This window comes from Tenrec ecaudatus, chromosome 4, assembly GCF_050624435.1.
Source record: "Tenrec ecaudatus isolate mTenEca1 chromosome 4, mTenEca1.hap1, whole genome shotgun sequence".
In the NCBI taxonomy this organism is placed as follows: Eukaryota; Metazoa; Chordata; class Mammalia; order Afrosoricida; family Tenrecidae; genus Tenrec; species Tenrec ecaudatus.
Genome location: NC_134533.1, coordinates 50950611 through 50968144, shown reverse-complemented (window position 1 = coordinate 50968144; position 17534 = coordinate 50950611). Strand labels below are relative to the sequence as shown.

The 17534-nt window shown below is 52.3% G+C and overlaps 1 protein-coding gene across 3 annotated transcripts in view; it reads left to right on the top strand.

Moving 5' to 3' along the window:
* Positions 1-17534, top strand: part of NAV2 (neuron navigator 2) — a 396305-nt gene that overhangs the window by 263837 nt on the left and 114934 nt on the right. For all 3 annotated transcript variants that reach the window (XM_075545975.1, XM_075545974.1, XM_075545973.1), the window contains one exon: positions 5658-5780. In XM_075545975.1, the coding sequence (XP_075402090.1) occupies positions 5658-5780 (123 nt within the window). The remainder of the gene's footprint in view (positions 1-5657; positions 5781-17534) is intronic.

Below are 17534 nucleotides of genomic sequence, written 5' to 3'. Positions count from 1 at the left end.
TGCGTCTGAAAAACCTGTCGCAGGAACTATCCGAGAGCAAGCGCTCACCGGAGCCAGCGTTCCAAAGGATGGAACTCCGCCATGAAAAGGCAGCATCGTTCTCTTTGAAACCGAAGCCAGAGCCTGTTGCTCGGCCTGCTCCGTGCTTTCACGGATCCCCTGATGGGCAGGAAAAGGCCTTAGGTCTAGCTGGTGCCCAAGCCCCCTGTGACCCTGCCCCTCCCCATGCAGCCATCTCCCCGTCCTCATCCCTGAGGCGCCAGCCACGCTGAACCCCCAATCTGTCTCTCCCAGTTCTCCCTGCTTCCGCAATGGCAGCCATCTGCCTGGTGGAGACGCTAACTTGGGCTGTGACAAAGTCCTATGCACTCTTCAAAAGCTTGCTCAGCCAGCACTTCCTCTGTGTGGTCTGAGTGGTGTGTTCTCTCCATCTGCTACCGGTCTGCTCTTAGAATCCGTTGTCCCCAGGCCGATTCCCCTAATGTATTCCAACTTCGCCCCGGTAGGGCAGGAACTGGGTCTTCCCAGCGCCGTAGCCGCACCAGGCACAGAGCCTGTCCGTAGTATTTGTTATATTGCAAAGGGAAGGAGGCATGTAGGCACAATGCTACCCACGCCCAACCTTTGGAGGGGTCCCAGCTCCTAGCAGAACAGAACTGCCCTGTGGGATTACCGAGACGGTAAATCTCTATGCCAGCCTCATCTTGCTCCTTCCGGGCTGCTAGTGGGTTTGAGCCTCTGACTGGTGGCTGGCAGCCCAACGTGTAACCCCCTGTGCCACCAGAGCGCCTCAGGGGAAGCCCTGGTGACGTAGTGATTATGCGTTCTTCCGCTAACCGCAAGGTGTGCGGGTAGGAACCACCAGCTGCTCCACAGGAGAAAGACAGAGACTTTAGACTCCCATAAAAAGTTGCCATTCTGCCCTGACCTGGAAGGTTTGAATCGACTGATAGCAGTGAGTGTGCTTTGGGGTTTCTATATGCCTTGCGCTGGGCTTTTAGGCACGGCCTCCTCTCACCTACCACCCCCTGTAAGGTCAGTCTGTAGCACACACCCATTTTGCAGATATGGAAACTGAGAGCCCAAGAAGTTCCACTAAAAAGAGACCAGAGTTTGGGCCTGAGCGAGCTTCCTGGGAAGATGAAATGTAATCCAGGTGAAGTGCTCAGCACAGTGCCTGGCACGTGTTGAGTCCCTGCTGCTGTTTGGCTACTTGGCTCCGACCCAGGGTGACTTTGTGTGTAACAGACCCCAGCATTGTCCAGTCCTGCCCTGTCTGCGGGAGCCTCTAACTGCTGGCTCGTACTCACTCCCACTAGTGGGTGTAAGGTCCTTCAGCTAGCCAAGGCAGAAGAGGCACTTGAACCCTGCTTTGTTCTGTATCCTTGTAGCAAAACCTGTACAGCAAAGACCTTTTGAACACAAGTGCCCCAGCCTTGAACAGCAAGTTAGGGAGCCTCAGACAGGGTCTGTTTCTTTAGCAGAGGCGCCCACTCCGCATCAAGGACTTCTCGGGGAAGCGGCAGAAGGTGGGATCAGAGAGGGGGGATAATGTGGAAATTGTTCAGAGACTTGGCAGCTTAGTTAGGAACCTACCATGCAAGCCTGAGGGTGTTACCAGCACCTCATTAAGCCCCAGCATGAATTACTCATTTCCCCAAGGAGGAGAAAAGTGGGGAGTGGGTGGTCAAGGACCTGGTCCCTGGACCAGTGGGCTCCTGTCCTTGTGACCTCACGCAGGTCATTTTGTCCATGCTCACTGCGTCTCCAGTGAAGCCTCCAAAGCATGGACGTGCCTGTCACGTCACTGCCTTCCCGAGTCCTCAGCAGCCCAGGCTTTCAACACTGCGTTCCAGGCAAGCACGCCCGGTCCACCTCCCTCTGACACTGCCCTTCCCTCGGGGACTAGAGGTAGGAAGGCCGCCTGTTCATTTATTCAGTAGCCCATTCCCAGGCAAGCTAGAGCCAACCAAAACATAGCTTTTTCCTTGGGACTCAAAGAGCTATTTAGAAATAAATACAGAGCTTCCTGTAAGTCAGACTCTTGTCGTTGGTGGCTGATAATATTGATCGCCATTGATGGCTAATGATGTTGATAGGTAGGAATCAATATTTAGACTCTGTTCTTGAGAGTGAGGCTGGTTCCTGTGACAACAATTCTGTCTTCAGCGCAGTGCCACTCCCCAGTGAGAGATACACAGAGTTTATTGCGAAGACCGTGATAAACAGACATCGGATTAGATACATCAAAAATTATCAGGGGGAAGAACATGCTTTCCTCACCGCTGTCTGTTTCTCTTACACACCCCACCACCACCACCCACCACCCCACCACCACCACCATCACCACCCCACCCCACCCCACCCCGAATGACATCAGCTGGAACTTGGAACCAATGCTAGATCATCGTCAGCCTCATTGCATTCAACTCCCTGGACTTGGGTTCTTAGAGCCGTTGAGAAGGCAGAGGGTCTAGAATGCTCTTTGCCTTCCCTTAATAAAGGCAGAATTCCCAGCATCCATTGGCAAGCCAAACTGGCACACTGAGCCCCCTCTCTTCAGAGCCCTCCCAGCTAGCTTCGTTGGTTGTCCTTTTGGGGTCAAAGTCACACGGCCACAGGTGTGCTCAGCCTTCCGTCTCTGCAGTGTTTTCTGGGCTCTCCTCTGCCTTAGTGGTGGGGGGGGGCCTCATCCACAGGTTCAGTGCGTGCAATCGCTCAACCTCATGTGCTATTTCACCAGCAATAAAAATCCAGTAGGGAAATGAATGCTAAAATTAGTTTGTTTGTCCTTTGACAAGATCTCCCCAGTTGAAAAAGTTGTGTTTATCTCTTTGGCTGGGCAGGCTTGCTGAAATCGAAATTAACTGCCTTGCCTAATGATGCAGCACATTGTGTTGTGAAGAGATCCCATCGAATTCTCCTGGAAAGGACATTCAATAAAATAATCCAACCTCAGGCAAAGCTAATGCTTTTGGGCCCAGGTGCGCCCCCCCCCCCCCCCCCAGCTAGTTAGAGAAGGAGCTGTGATGCATAGAGGACTTCAAATTGACCACAAGGTCAGTGCTTGGAACTCTACCAGAGAAAGACGAGGCAGTCCACTTCTGGAAAGATTTAATCTCAGAAGCCCAAAGGGGGGAGTTTAACTCTTTTTTGTAGTCACTGTGAGTCACAATTGATTCAATGGTATTGAATTTGGATTTTTGATTTGGCTAGTAAGAATACTGGTGTGCGTCGTCCACTGCTAGACCCTAGGTCAAGAATTACTTCATCGGATGGATGGATGATGAACAGCGAATGGGGTGTTTCATTTGCTCTGCTGTATGTCTTAGGTGTCAAGTTTGCTAACATCTAACAGGAAGAAACGAACTATCATAAGTATCCTTTTAAAAAGAGTTTTTGCTAAACCTTATTATATGGCTGTGTCTTTTGGGTATGTTCATGCATGCCACAAATAAAATATTTAACCAGCACTCAGTGTGGTCAAGAGTTGGGCTGTTACACCTCGGGTCAGTAGTTCTAAACCACCATCCGCTCTTTGGGAGAAAGACGAGGCTTTCTATTGCAGTAAAGAGTTACAGCCTCCGAAACCCACAGGCACAGTTGTGCTCTGTGCTACAGAGTCACCGTGAGTTGGGGTTGACTCGATGGCGGTGAGATTGGTTTTTGTTTGTTCGGTGTGCTAGGTGAGATAGATTTAATTAACTAAGAACAGTCCTTGTCACCAAGGAGCTTATTGTCTAGTGTGAGAGACAAGCATTGAAAAGCAATTACATCCACAAGCTCTTTTTTAATATGTATAAAGCATTGAATTATATGTAAATTCTGTGTCAATAAAAAAAACTTAAAGCAATTAGCCAAATAATTGAACTCTATCTATTATGATTTTTCTTTGTGTTTTATATTGTTTTCATTTTATTTTTTTATTGAAATATAATTCATATACCATAAAACTCATTATTTTAAAGTATGCAATTCAATGATTCTTTGAAATATATATATCTGGGGTTTCGTTTTCACCGTGAGACCCGCTGCCATCGAGCCCTTTGTGACTCACGGTGACCTAGAGGACAGAAGTACCTCTCAGGGTTCAAGGCTGTGATCTTCAGGGAAGCAGACTGCTGCATCTTCCTCCTATGGAGCTCGACCCCCAGCCTTTCCACTGGGCCCCAGGGCTCGTCCACAGGGACGGGGTTGTGCAAACCTCAGTCCACGGGGCTGCTTTCTCACACAGCCACAGACTGCTGGTGTCAGTGACTCCAACCAACAGAGGGCAACGCAAATCATACCCTCTGCCCATCATCCATCCATCCATGATCATCAGGGTCATCCATAGGGACAGGGATGCAAGCATCAGAGATGTTCAGTTGAAACGCCTTACCCTGGACACCCCTGTCTTAGGACACACCACCGTAGGAGAAATGCCGCCGGGACAGCAGAAGCCTGTTTTCTCACCGAGCAGGAGGCTGCCAGTCTGGATTTGAGCGGCTGGCTCTAGAAAAAGGCTCTTGGAAAAAGCACCTTGTCTCTTTTCACCTTCTGTTCCTAAGGTCCTTGGTGATCGTGTGACCTCCGTCTTTTCCTCCATCTGTGACTGCTAACGTCTTAGGACCGGTTTATGACACACCCCCTGCCAACGCTCTCACAGACGGGACAAAGAAACCCTTTCCAGTGATGTGAGCTTGAGGCTGGACACCGCATTTGGGGTGAGGGTGTCATAATTCACTCCTCAGCACTGACCTTCCTTTGGCCCATCCTGGCAGCTGCTTCTCACACCAGCTGGCTCTAATGAGAACTTCTTCCCCACTCTTGAGTCAAGACAAAGAACCCCAACATCTACCCCATGGACGCCCAAGTTAAAGGCCAAAGGCAGCGAAGCAGTTGGTGGCTGGGTTCAGCTGGCTTTTCCATGCTAATCGCCCTCTGTGTTCTTATCCGCTGCTTAAAATGCAAAACAAGTGTGTTTTCTGATGCCTTTCGGGGTCGGTTCCACACCGTCTGTCTAGGTCGCTCTGAGTCAGATTTTCGAGTTCCTGGCATGTCCGTCTCGCTTTCCTTGCCTCCAGGGAGCAGCGTTCTGGCTGTATCTCTTCCCAGAGAGATGTGCTTTGTTCTCTGGCGCGTCCCCGATCTCCCTATGGTGGAAAGCCTAGGACACAGAGAAATGGCTTACCTGGGATGCCCCAGGAGGGACGGGGTGTTGGAGCCAGACCTCCAGCATGGCTCTTCAAATCTCTCACTGTTCTCGCCTGCCCTCCCCACCGCACCCTTGTGTGGTGTGTTGCTGTGATTTGCTAATGACGCGTCGGTTCCCTTCACATCGCCTAGGTGGAACACCTGCCTTTGTAACCGCCATACTCACAAGAAGTCACAGGGACAGCTGACAGTTCCTTTATTCACTGTGCCTGTGTGCTGCCCAGCTTCCTGTGAGCTGGGCTTCATTAACCGAGCTGTTGACTTGCCAACAGGTTGGTGAGCCCTTCGGTTGCGTCCGCAGCCAAGCCAGCCTTGGGCTTTGATCCGCTCCAGGGGCCCTGGGTATCCGCAGTGCTTTCCCTTAGCACCCAAGCCCACCCTGCAGGCTCCTGGGTCTGAATGACAGGACCGCCCAGGACTTCAGCCACAACCGGTTACATCGCCCTCTTCTCCTTTCAAAGGTACATGACGGATGGTGGGCTCGGCCTCTACACGCGACGCCTGAACCGGCTCCCTGATGGAATGGCTGTGGTGCGCGAGACCCTTCAACCAAATGCCTCCCTGGGCCTCGGAGACGCGGACAGGTGAGCATGCTGCTGGGGATGCTGGGGGCCAGCCTGATGCAGAGGTCAGCCTGGTGCGCTGAGACATGCACGGTGGCAGGGAGGGCCACCAGCTGCTCCCTTATGGGATCTGGAGGAGTGTGTGGCCCAGCAGGTGGAGAGGCTCTGCAGGCCCGTTTGTGGGTAGACAGGGTGCTTCTGACAGCAGGAACAAAGGTAGTTGGGGCGTGGGGCGCTTCTGTTGTTTTGAATGTTGCGACTGCATTGTTGTCAGTTCCAGAGACTCTGGGGACCTGCTGAACTTCCGCTCAGTTGCCAGCTTTCTAGGTACTGCCCCGTGCAACAGTCCCTGGCGATGCCCAGGTGTGTGTGCACAAGGGAGCTGCCCTGACCCGCCTTCTTGGGGCAGGCTTCCTCACGAGACTCCTGTTGCCGGGTGACGGGCCGCAAGGAGGAAGGCCATATGCTTATACAAAGGGCACTCCTTTTAATTCTATCTTCCATGAACTTCTGGCAGCCCCCTCCCCATATGTCGAGGAACTGGCATAATATGCATTGGCCAATCTTTATTGCCACCACTGCCAACAAAGAACAGCGCTTCAGGACACACTCGGATGCAGAAGGAGGAACGTTTGTCCCCAGGTTTCCATTCCGCATGTGGTGCTGGCCTCGGGCAGGCTGTTCCAGGAGAGACTCGGACGGTGTGGTTTCCAAGGTCCCCTCTTGCAGTAGAGTTCAGTACCTTTTATTGCTCTGGTGTCCCCCACTTCCTGACACCCTGGACTTCTGGCCACCTCTGGGTTGATGAGCCCAAGCATGGAACATAGATGTGCCTGACTTGTGATGCCAATGCGTCTGGGGCGAGCACTGACCCCTGGCGGCATAACCATTAAGCACTCCTCCGCTGACCGAAAGATGGGCAGTTTAAGGCCACCCAGTGGCTGCGTGGGGAAAGACTTGGCGATTTCCTCCCATAAAGATTATAGCCAAGCAAACCCTACAGCCACCACCCACGGCCACCCAGTTGAGATTGACTCCTAGTGACCCCGTACTGAGTTTCTGAGGTTCTCCTCCTATGGAGGGAGCAGCTGGTGGTTTTGAACCACTGACCTTGTGGTTGGCAATCTAACGCTTACTTGACGGTGTCACCAGAGCTCCTGCACATCCTATGGGACGGTTCTACTCTAATACGGGGCCACCACCAGCCCAAGATCTGCTCAGGGACCCCTCACAACAGCAGCACCCCCACCCATGAGCCAGAAGGCAAAGTGGTAACAGAGGGACACCTTCCTGTTTCTCTCTTAGCAAAGTCCACATTTTACAAAGTGCTTGGAAGCTTCTGTGCTCCTTTGGCTTCAGAAAAAGGAGGCCCTGCACGTTGGACAGACGGCCACCGTTCCGTGTAAATCACGTGAGCCCTCTCTGTTCTCTGAGGGAAGGCTGGGCTGCATGGGTTCTGGCCCTGGCCCTGCCACAAAAGCCCCCTTCACCCCGCAGTTTCCGAGCGGGGTGGGGTGACCTTGGGGCCCAGTCAGCTGTTTTCCTGTCACATGGAAGGCGTGGCTTAGAAAATGCCAGAGCAAGAAGAACCATTTGGGAATGGCTTTCTCGAAACCTCTCTGAAGCCAGCAACTTTATAGTAAACCTTATACAGGAAACATGCACACACACCACCAACAACCATTTTTGCCACCCACGCCCCACCCCCCCATGGAGGTTTCACAATTGGCCAAACTTACTTGCTTGTTTGCATCCTCCAGTAAGCGTGTGTGCAATTGGTTAGCAGATCTATTAGCATAAAATGCAGACCTTACAAGGTACATTTCCCCTGGCGGCCAAGGCAGGATGCTCGCCAGGCAGTGTGATTTGTTTAATAATTACACTAGGCGGTGTAATAATTAACCCTGTTCCATCGCCGGGTTAATGGAATTATTATAGATCACAGCTGAGCTGCTGCTTGCTCTCGGAGCCCAAGGCTTCGGGGCCAGCCTTACAAAGATGGAGAGCCTTTGCTGGTGCGCCGGTAGAGCTGCCGGCAGGAACCAATGGACAGCGGCGCCTTCTGGCTCCTCCCACACCAGGGTTTAAGAAGGAATCGATCAGTGTCCGTGTTTTAAAGGAAAGTCTCCAGTGAGCTTTTGTTTTGTTTTGAAAGTAGGATGGCTTTTTAGAAATAGAATTTAATTATGAGGATAAAATTGTTATCATTGTAGAGATTCTCACCTGTAGGGGGTGGGCTATTCTGCATGGCTCAGCAATATGCTCTATTTCTTTAATCAACAGAATGTTCTGAACCGATCCGAGCAATCCTGTATCTTTGGCTAAGGTGACATAGTGGTGGATTTATGAGTTCTCCGCGTGAAACGCTTCATGTTAATGTCTTCTGCAATCTGCTCCAAAAGAATGTTTCCCAAAGGGGTGATTCTTACCATGCGTAGTACGGGACATCATTTTAGGGGGAACACAAGAAAATAGTTATTTTATGAGTCCTGCTTACGGTGATGCTCGCCCAGGCTTGAGCCAACCGCAGCCTCGTGTGAGATCTCAGGCAAGACCAGCACAAATGGTGTCCACACCCCCCCCCAAAAAAAAAGATAATATGCAGAGGGTTGAAATTTGGGTAATGCAATTCTCCTTCCTGGGATTGGAAATGTAGTCTTTAAACAATCCAAAGTTGGCGAGTAAAAACAGAAAACCCAGTCTCTTCCCAGAATCCTTCCCTTTCAACCTGAAACAAGAAAAGTGCAGGGCAGAGCTATTTTCAGGCAGTCCGTGATGCAAAGATGGCTGGCCCCTCCTCAAGACTCACAGACACGCAGCAGATCCCATGAGCTCTCCACAGAGCCAGGAGGAACCGTGGGGAGGAACTAGACCTGATCAGCCCTCTGCAGAGGAACAGGCTGGCATAGGAAAGGCAGATTGCTGTGTGAATGGACGCTCCATTAGCCGCCCAGTGCCACGCCAGACAGCAGCTATGCTGGGGTAACCCCTGAAAGGGCCCTGCCCTACCAGGCTGACCTTGGCTGTGTGTGGCAGGATGTGGCTGGGGTATCTTCAGGGTTATTAAAAGTACCTGATAGCTGATAGGAATGTGTACCTTCAGAGCCTGGTAGATAAAGACCATGTCGCTCTGTGAGTCTTGTACGTCACCAGCTGACTTCTGAGAAATAATTCTTGCTGACTGCAAGCCTGCCCTTGATCTCCTGTCACTCCTCAAGGTTGCCACCTCTGGGCTCCACGTTTGTTTTTTCCCTTTTTCCTGAGTGTGATCAGTGGCTGCTGCAACAAACCAGAGGCAGCCGGCTGAGAAGGGAGAACTGAAGGGGACGCATGGAGGTGGCAGGCAGATCAAAGGAGCAATGGGCACGGGGTCCTCACCAGACAGAGGTTGAGGCACTGGAGTAATAGGTGGATGGCTGAACTTCGGGGGACATTGCTGTCTCCACAGAAGCCACAAAAGTCCTAGAACACCAGCAAAGTTTCGGGACAGCCCCGGGAAAGTTGCTACCTCTGCGTCCCTTCCATTGTCACCTTTGTGCTTCAGCAGGCAGTGGGCTGATCAATAGAGATAACCCCCCCCCCCAAAAAAAAAAACAAAACAGCATGCCTGGGTGCAGAAGGAGTCAGAACATCTCTATGTCACCAGATGGGTGCCAGACAGAAACCTGGCTGGATGTGCATGAGCTCAGGAGGAAGGCTTTGGAAGCTGTGTCAGTCTGGGTACTTTAGAGAAACAAATCCACAGAAACTCATGAATAAGAGAGCGTTTTATATAAAGGGTAAGTGCACATCAAGAAAACATCCCAAATCAGTGCTGCCCAAGCCCACAAGTCCAACATTAGCCCATTTGTCCGACACCAATCCACAAAGTCCTCCTCCATCTCACAAAACACATGCAGTGATGCCGACTGCAGGAGGAAAACCAAGTCAGTGAGTGTAAGCATCTCAGCGCTGGCAGGGGTCTCCACACGGCTGCTCCAGCACCCAGGGCTGCATCTGGGTAGGTCCATGTGGCTTCTCCTCAGGGATGTCGTGCAGGAAGTGAGCCTTGCCAGCTGAAGCAGGGAACTGACTAAGACAGCTGCATCCTGGTCCGACCATCAGAAAGCAAGAGACCCAAGAACTAGAAAGGCGAGGCTCACCAAGCCATTTATCTCTCGGTCCTTCAATTAGCCCCACGTGTTTATCGGCCAGGTTGGCACAATAAACTACCTAACTCAGAAAGACATAGGAACTCTAAGCCATTCCAAATGCTTATTGAACCAAATGTCTTTTTGTTTTTGTTTTGCTGATAATATAGACATACAATTAAATTTACTATTTTAATAATCTCAATCTGCTTTTCATTAATTACGTTCCCCATGCTATGCAAGCATCACCGCTGTCTACTGCATTTTATGTGTGTGGCAAATCCTGCAGCTCTCACATGTTTGTTAGTGTCCTATGCATGTAAGGTGCTTTATACTCATATGTGCCTTCTCTATATGTATTCTGTGCCAAAAACTCCCTGCTTACAAAAGTTGATCATCATCCCAAACAGAAACTCTATGCCTTTAAAGCGGTAACTCCTGGTCTCCCGCTGACCCGGCCCCTGATAGCTGCTGACCTTCCTTCTGTGTCCTGCCTCTTCTAGTGACGTTGTACAAGCAGGATCATACAGTACGTGCCCCTTTGAGGCTGACTTCACAGAGCATAATGCAACCAAGGCGCATCCAGGTCACAATCCTATTTCAGAACTTGGTTTCTTTTTGTGGCTGCATAGTATTCCTCCCATGGCTCTGATTTCTTTTTTTTTTTATATATATTTTATTTTTTTATTTTATTTTAACAATTTATTGGGGCTCATACAATTCTTTTCACAGTTCATACATATACATACATCAATTGTATAAAGCACATCTGTACAGTCTTTGCCCTAATCATTTTTTTTCCTCTTTTCTTCTTTTACATTTTATTAGGGACTCATACAACTCATACCACAATCCATACATATACATACATCAATTGTATAAAGCACATCCATACATTCCCTGCCCCAAGACTCTGATTTCTTTAGATCTGTCTAGCACCCTATTACGCTGATTCTTCCAAAGGCAAAGGAAGTCGGCATTGGGGTAAGGAGTTAGCCTGAGGCTGGACCTCAGTGAAAGCTTGCTCTCCAACATTGTACTTAAAAGCCAAGCCAAGCAGGGCCGAGAAACTGATGCTTCCTCTCCCGACACACAGTCCCTGGCTTGTGGAGAGACACACCTGTCTGTCTTTGGAGGCCTGGCCCCGACATTCAGAGCCGCCCCAGTTTCAGCCTGAACTGGGAGACCACACTCCAGTGACTCCTCAGTGTCAGGATGTAACTATGCAAGCTGGCATTTGGCGGCCTGCCAGACCAAGCCCTTCTTCCTGGCCCAGATGACACAAGAGCTCTGGGAACCCAGAGCCCACTTGGCTTTGTGATTTGTGTGGCACAGAGTGACCCTCCTGGCACCATGCAGGACATTCACATAGCCAGGCCCCATGTGGAGAGAAGAGTTTTAATCCTGGCCAGTGGTCCCCAACGCTCCGATGGACTTTGTGGGAAGCCGGGATGTCCTCAAGCCAGTCCTCTTTTTAGGCATCACTGCTCCCAGGGCCCACAGCAGGGGTGGGAAGAGACTTCTCCTTGGTCCCACAGGGCCCCCAAGTCTGCTGTAGGTGGGGTAATGGTGCCCGAAGATGTCCAGAGAGTCCATGGGCAGTACAAGTGGGCCTGGCACTGGGCTGCTCCCTGAAAGGGGAGGTTTGGGAGGGAAGCTGCTTTTCATCCACACACAGGCTATTCTCACACACACGCGGGCACCGCGAGCTGGAGTCCACTGGACAGCAGTGTGTCTAAACACGTGACTATGTTACCTGCCTTGACGAAACCCCAAACTCCATGCCGTCGAGTTGCCACGTCATAGCACCTGTGAGTTTCTGAGACTGTTTATGCGAATAGAAAGCCCACTTTCTCCCTGGGAGCGGCTGGTGGTTTCAAACTGCTGGCCTTGAGGATTGCAACCCAAGGATAACCACTAGGCGACCAGGGTCCCATCTCGTGGCGAGGACGAAGGAAAGTTGGAGGTGGGTTCGGGACTGTTCGTGAGCCAGCATTGAGATGGGAAGATTGGATTGTCTAGGGGGGCCCAGTGTGATCACAAAAAGTCCCAAGCCCTGCCTTCCACAGCAACCGTACCGGGCAGAGGAGAGCGATCTCAAGGGTTCCCAAGGCTGTCGTCTTTCTCCCTCGGAGCAGCTGGGGGCTTTGAACTACCAACCATCTGGTTAACAGCCATGAGGTCACTGGGCCATCCTGGCTCCTGTGTGTCATCACCCACTGCCACAGCAACTCTGTAGGTCAGAGTAGAAATGTTCCCTTGGGCTGCTGAGACCATCAGTCTCTATGGGAGCAGACAGAGCATCACCTTTCTTCTGAGGAGTGGCTGGTGGGGTCAAACTGCTGACCTTGTGGTTAATAGCCCCGCCCATAACCCTCGGTGCCACCACGGCAAACCAGGGTCCTTGAAAGTGGAAGGGGAAGGCAGATGGCCTCTGGGAAAGAGTAAAGGCAGGAAAGCAGCTTCCCCCGGGAGCCTCCAGGAAGGACATCAGCCTTGATAATTAGCTCAGCAAGACTGCATCAGACTTGTAACCCAGGGACCGGACGGGCAATAAGTTACTCTTGTTTTTAGCCCCTAAATCTGTGCTCCCGTGCTATGGCAGCCACGCAAACCGAATGCAACTTTCATCAGAAAATAATAAAAGCTTCTGCATTGCCATTTCCTGGTGGGTTTCCATGTTCCTAGAACTCTGCCAACCACTTTACAAACACCCTCTCATTCGTTCCTGACCTGGGCCCTTTGAGGGGCTGTTTCAGCTCGTCTCAGAAACCGGGAGGAATCGTGATCCAAGAAGGTCAGTGGATTTTTCTGTGATGCACAGCTGACAAGAGTCTAAGGTGGGCTTCAAAGCCAGACCCGGTGCTCAAGCCCCTTACTGCTCTGCCTCCTGAAGGAAGAGCATTGGGCGGACAGAGTCCGTTCCTTACGGCTGTGCCTTCCACTTGGGGACATCTCTTTAGAGGAGCCCTAGCCACTGAAAAGGAACCCTCATGACAGCGGGGTTAGCTGCTGGGCTGCTAACCATAGGGTCAGCAGTTCAAACCCGCCAGCCATTCCCCCGGGACAAAGATGGGGCTGTCTGCGCCCCTAAAAGTGACAGAAAACCCTGTGTGGAGACCCCACGAGTCAGAATCAACTAGATAGCAGTGGGTTGGATTAGGTTTGGGTTACTGAGGGAGGAGGCCAGAGAGCCACATCCCCAGCGCTTCCGGTTCCTGAGCAAAGCAGTTTGCATTCAAAGGAAGGAGGAAGGTCCTTTGACTCCTCTCCCTCAGTCCCCAAATTTATTTTTCTTCGTATTAGACATTTCACTGGTTTGTGTGAAAGTTCACACAAATACATATCTCATTTCCCACTATTAGTTTCAGTACCCTCGGTATAACCGCGATCTCCCGGCCTTCTCCCTGGGCTCCCCGCTGCATCCCGCCCACCTGGCCCTCCTGCTGCTTCTCCCCTCCCTCGGTTTGGAGCAAATGTGCCAATCAGGTCAGCAGAGGTGGCTTGTTCTGGCATGCTGTGCTGCTGGCCACTTGCCAGGCCCGTCTGATTTGCTGAAATAGGACCCCTGGGTTGGATTCCGCTCTAGGTTTGTAGGGAGTCCAAGGGCGACAGGTGTGCAGTCTCTGTGGGAGACCGAGACTCTCGAGTCACAGCCAACCCCTGTGGGTTTCTGAGTTCGTAACTGTTTCCGGGAGGACAGAGCCCAGTCTTTCTCGGAGGAGCTGCCGACCATGACCATGCAGATGGCAGCCCAGTGTGTAACCCCTCCGCCACCACAGGCAGGTGGTCTTCCTCGTGACCTTGACTTTTGTTCTACATTTTTCTCCCACTTTCACCAGGACCTCCTATCATGCTCCCAACCACAAACTTTTTGCACGTGATGTGCTTCTTCCTTCAGGGGTCTCAGGGCACACACAGGCCCTTGCTCAGTAAAGCTGGGCCCGTTCTCTCCTTCCAAACCCCAAACCAAGCCGCTGCCCTCCAGTGGATTCCGACTCACAGTGACCCTGCATAGAGTGGCCAAGGGATACTGTAAGTCTGCATGGGCGGGCGCAGGCAGCCTCCGTGGTCTCTTGGGGAGCAGTAGGTGAGTTTGAACTGCCAACCTCGAGGCGTGGAGGAGGAATGTGTGCGTACGTGTGAATCCTGACTGCTGTAAGCCTGGGCTGACTGAGGGCAGGGCCCACACTGCTGCAAGCCCCAGGCTGGGCTGAGGCTTTCCCGTCCTGATCTAGGAGGCTCAGGCGCCAGAGCGTGAAGAGGGCCCATTGTTTTCCTCTTCGAATTCTCTGTTCAGGACTTGGGTGACCACTGTGTGGTCATCGAGTCAATAGCCAAAGGTCCTTTTCCCAGACCTAGGGGCTCAAGGTAGTTCAGTGAGCCCTCCCCAAATGGGCCCACTTCCCTCACCCTGTGCCTGCTCAACCTGTGCACTGCACGCTCATCACCTGCCCAGCAACACCGAGTGGACCAGTGAGCATTTCCCCTTCTTTCACCACTCCACTCCTCCCCCGCCCGGCTGGCTGCCCGGGTTTCTGCCAGCCTCTGTCAGGGGAGGGTGGGGGAGTGAGAGGGCAGCCCCAGCTGCCAGAGCAATGCAGTAGTCACTAGAAAGGAGTGGCCATTGATATTCAAAACGGATGGAAAGTCACCAAAAGCAAGTTCAGCTTCCCACTCATGCTTGCCACACTTCAAGTCCTCAGAGCCACGCGTGGCTAGAGGTGACCCCACTGGGCTGCGTGGGCACGGGCCATTGCCACTGTCACAGAAGGGTCTGTGGGCAGCGCTGCTTCTGACCCTCTCCGTCATAGCCCCGCGGCCGCTGCTCAGACAGGTGGGCCTTGCTCTAAAGAGACTTGCGCCTTTCCTCATCGCCTACGCAAGTTGCTTAAGTCCCCTGAGCTTTGGTTTCTTGTGGGTTCTTTTATCTCAGAACAAACAGAAACAAACAGACCGAGGAAGTATCCATACCTCACAGGACTGCTGTGAGGATCACGCGAGGTGAAGGTGATGGAAGGTCTGTACAGTACCGGAAAAATGGAACCTCCAAAAAATTCAAACCAGCCACCACGCTGCCATCCAGTGGGTTTCTGAGACTGAGACTCTGTATGGGAATAGAAAGCCGTACTTCTCTCCTCCGGAGGGGCCGCTGGCGAACCCGCAACCACTCCCCCGCCAGGGCTCCTTCACAAAGGGAGAGACTCCGATGGCTCCTAAGTTTACACTCCACCCAGGGCCCCGCCTCGCCCATCCCTTTCCTCTGCTTCCTTCCTTTCATCCCTCTGACTGAAGGAAATAGACTTCTGCTGCAGAGACAGTAGTGCCTGAGAGCATGACGAGGTAGCCAGTGCCGGCCAGGGCAGCTCCCTTGTCTCTATATTAAGTGGCCCACCATGAAGGCCCTCTTCTTTCCCTTAACACCGGTAGTGGTGATAGATAGATAAATAGATAGATGATAGATAGATAGATAGATAGATAGATAGATAGATAGATAGATAGATAGATAGATAGAGTATATACACACACACAATCTCCAATGGAGAGCATGGGGACCAAGGAGACAGGTTTCTGAGTACAGGTCATGTGGAAAAGAGCAAAGACATACTGACCGTGGCTGCATGTGTGCAGGGGTGCTTTAGGACTGACCCGCTGTTAAGGATCAAACCATGGCCCTCGTAAAGATGTGTTGTGAATCCGAACCCCAAACCTGTGGAGTCGGGAGCCCCGATGGGCTTGTGGTTACACGTAGGGCTGATAACCACAAGGTCAGCAGTTTGAAGCCACCAGCCCCTCCTCGGGAGAAAGGCCGGGATCTCTACTCCTGTAAAGAGTTACAGTCTCAGGAACTCCCAGGGACAGTCCTCGTCTGTCCTACAGGGGCTGCTATGAGTCGCCATGGACTGGTCTGCTGTGAGTTTGGTCTGGGTTTTGTTCATGCCTGCAGGGCGGGGGCCCTGGGGGCGGCATAGTGAGTAAGTAAGTGCACTCTGTGAGCCAAAGGGTCCCTGGTTCACCCGCCACAGTGAGGCAGTCTGCTCCCATAAGGATGACAACCTGGAACGGGGGGGGGGGGGGGGGGGGGGAGTTGTCTGTGACTTGACCTTTGACCCTGTCTAAAGGCACACCGAGGGATTTCCTCTCACTTGGGAACAGGGTCCTCCTTGTTATGGTAATGAGAGCACATCATCATCCCTGGAGGGCCCCATCTGAAGGCTGTCACTTTGGAGATGTAAAAGGAAGGAGCTGACCAGGCACTGAAGCTGGGGGCAGAGAGGGTGTGACAGATGCCAGGGTCCGGGAAGCCTGGAATCTGGACTGCTAGCCTCTCATCCGTGAGGGAATAGTTTTGTGACGGCAATGCGCAGACGCTGAGGCAACCGCCTAGTTCTTGGTGTTGGGAGCCATCGCGTCTGTCTTGACTTCATGTCACACCAAGGAACCTTCCTAGAAATCCCAGTGAAAATGAACTTTGCCTTGTGTTTTCCTCCCCCTTTCCTGATTCCTCCCTTATTACTTAGTCTCTAGTTTCCCTTGCTTGGATTCATCCATTGACATCGCTCGCTCACTCACTCACTCCTGCCTTCCGCGTCTCCTCCTTTTCCCTGTCGTACCTGAGTGCCCTGAGCTGCTTCTCAGTCCCCCTGCTCCAAGGGCCTCCGCCCATTTCCTCAGAGCGAGAAGGTGCCTGCTGCACAGGACCTAGCAGCAAGGACCCTTTCCCTGCTCCTGCCCGCCTGCCTGCGGGAGGTGAAACAAAGTGGGAGAGAGAGAAAGTCACTTTCCTTTGAAAGCTCACAAAAAGAGCCTTGGAGGCAAATCTCGGAGTTTGCGAGGCACGCAGCAGGGTAATAATTACTGCTCCCAAGGCTGCTTTGTAAAATCAGAGCTGTTTCTTGTGGGATCGGCGGGCAGGGGCCACCTGTGCTGAAGAGAGGGGGGAGAGGTGCTGACAGGAAGCAAGCCATCTGCACCTTAAGCCACAAAAGAATGCTCCTAGGGGCTTACTGAGGCAAGATGGGCTCAGGCTCACAGGCCTGCGGTGTGTGCACCCAGAGAACAAGTGGTGGATGCCCCGGAGAATCTGCCAGTCCCTGAACTTGCCTCATGCCACAGCGGGGGGTGGGGGTGTCTGGTCTTTCTCCCAAAGAACGTGTTTTGCCCTTTCAGCAGGCATGTACTGGTAACCTGTAGGCATAATGGGGTTTCTGAGTCTTCACAGGGACCGATAGCTTTCTTTTCCCCTTGGAGCAGCTGAAGGGTGTGATGAGCTGCAGGCAGCAGCGCCCACCCGACAGTGCCCCCTGGACGCCTTGGCTGTTCAAAGTGGGAACGAAGAAACACTGGGCAGTCTGGAAGCAAAAGTGAGAGGCCCAACGAGAAAAACCCAAAGGGACCAGCTTTTCCTCTCCTTACTCCTCCCACGGACCAAAGCGTAGGCTCCACCTCCAAGGACACGTGTGCCCTAGGAGAGTCGGGGGAGGTTAGGTCACACTGCAGAGTAAACACCTCCAACAGTCTACCTGCACTCTGGCCAGCGCAGGTCAGTGGGAAGGTAGGCTGGACAACATTCGTACCTTGGGCCCCTGGGTGCCTCAGGGGCCGCCTCTCAGAGCATTGACAAGTCCCAGGGCAAAGAGCAAGG